The sequence below is a fragment of the Austrofundulus limnaeus genome, unplaced genomic scaffold (assembly GCF_001266775.1).
Source record: "Austrofundulus limnaeus strain Quisiro unplaced genomic scaffold, Austrofundulus_limnaeus-1.0 Scaffold39, whole genome shotgun sequence".
Classification (NCBI taxonomy): domain Eukaryota; kingdom Metazoa; phylum Chordata; class Actinopteri; order Cyprinodontiformes; family Rivulidae; genus Austrofundulus; species Austrofundulus limnaeus.
Genome location: NW_013952441.1, coordinates 932,739 through 934,142, shown reverse-complemented (window position 1 = coordinate 934,142; position 1,404 = coordinate 932,739). Strand labels below are relative to the sequence as shown.

The 1,404-nt window shown below is 37.3% G+C and overlaps 1 protein-coding gene across 1 annotated transcript in view; it reads right to left on the bottom strand.

Annotated features, from left to right (window-relative positions):
- Window positions 1-773, bottom strand: part of lhpp (phospholysine phosphohistidine inorganic pyrophosphate phosphatase) — a 30,608-nt gene extending 29,835 nt beyond the window's left edge. The window contains exons 1-2 of the mRNA XM_014007034.1: window positions 637-773; window positions 325-512 (exon numbers count right to left, since the gene is read on the bottom strand). Coding sequence (XP_013862488.1) covers window positions 325-512; window positions 637-767 — 319 coding nt within the window. The 5' untranslated portion in view covers window positions 768-773. The remainder of the gene's footprint in view (window positions 1-324; window positions 513-636) is intronic.
- Window positions 774-1,404: the final 631 nt, after the last annotated feature.

Sequence of the window (1,404 nt, the reverse complement as noted above, 5' to 3'; positions counted from 1 at the left end):
CCTCCAGGTGACTGCAGTCACCTGGAGGCAGTGCTTAAAAGCCTGAATTTTGCCTGAAACTCTCAGACTGAAGAAGTCTCTTGGAGGAGAGACAAAACGTTTCATTTGAGAAGAACCCGTCCAGAAGACCTATACATTTTTTTTCTTTTTCATATATTTTATTCACAATGAAGCATCTTAAACAAATCAGATGTTTACACAAAAAAAAAAAACTTGTTTCGTTTTTGTTTTTTTAATTTGGGATAAGGGATCCTTCTGGATCTTCTGGATAAAAAAAAAAAAAAAAAAAAAAAAACCTCTGAGGGGTTCTTCGTGAAGCATTACCGTCATGGACCAGCAGGTGGGGACGTAGACCTCTCTCCCTGAGAACAGCAATGGCTGCAGGCGCAGGAGGGAAGACCTCAGACACAGAAATGTCAAAACCCAGCCTCCTGAGTTTGGCTACAAACTTCTCTCTGGTCGCCTGCGTCTCATTGGTGCAGAAGCGCAGCTGCAGATCGGAAGCTTTCAGCCTAAAATAAAAAGTTACATTTACATTCAGAACCTGTGCATTCACAAGCGTTCTCAAATCCCTAAAAAAAGGGACTAAACTTGCAGATTTTAAAAGAACAAAAATGTCGCCGGCTTCCCCCCCACCTATTCACAGCTTCCACCGAGGCAGAAATGGCAACTCCGTCGCCTTCTCCGCTGTCATACAAAACTCCACACAAGTCTAAAATGACACCTTTCAAACTCTTTGCACAGCCTGGCCAGCCCGTGTCAGCCATGGTGGGGGGAAAATACCTAATGCGCATGCGCGCAACTGCACTCTCCTGATATGTATAGAGTCACGAGCGTGCCCTAAAAATAAATACAGGGAAAATATGTAAAAAATGAGCAATACATATTTAAATTATTGAAAAAAAAAACTAAGTGGACATACAAAGAAATAAAAATGTGAMTATGTAAAATGAAAYACAGTCAGACAACTTWTTGGTCCATCTCAGGGTGKCAAAACTAAATGATTGCATGATGATATTTTGGGTATGACAGCCTTTCACAGACATAACTTAATCACAGTTATCAGCTCATGAAGTTAGCAACCTATAAACAGAGGTTTATAGTAAGTACATTTACTTTGTTACAGCAGTTAAGTAATTTTTTGAGGATTTGTAATTTTACCAATTTTTTTTTAAATCATGACTTTTACTTTTACTTAGCTACTTTTACGGCCTAAAAATTATACTTTTACTTATTTACTTTAAACTTAACACCTAGTTACTTGTTATAAATTAAATCTGTCTGAACTCATCATGAAAGGAGTTGTTTATGTGCTCTAAAATAAGTTGAATTTACTCAATTAAATCATATCAACTATTTTCACTAAACTTAGTAGAGTAAATTTGAGGCAATATACATATGTTA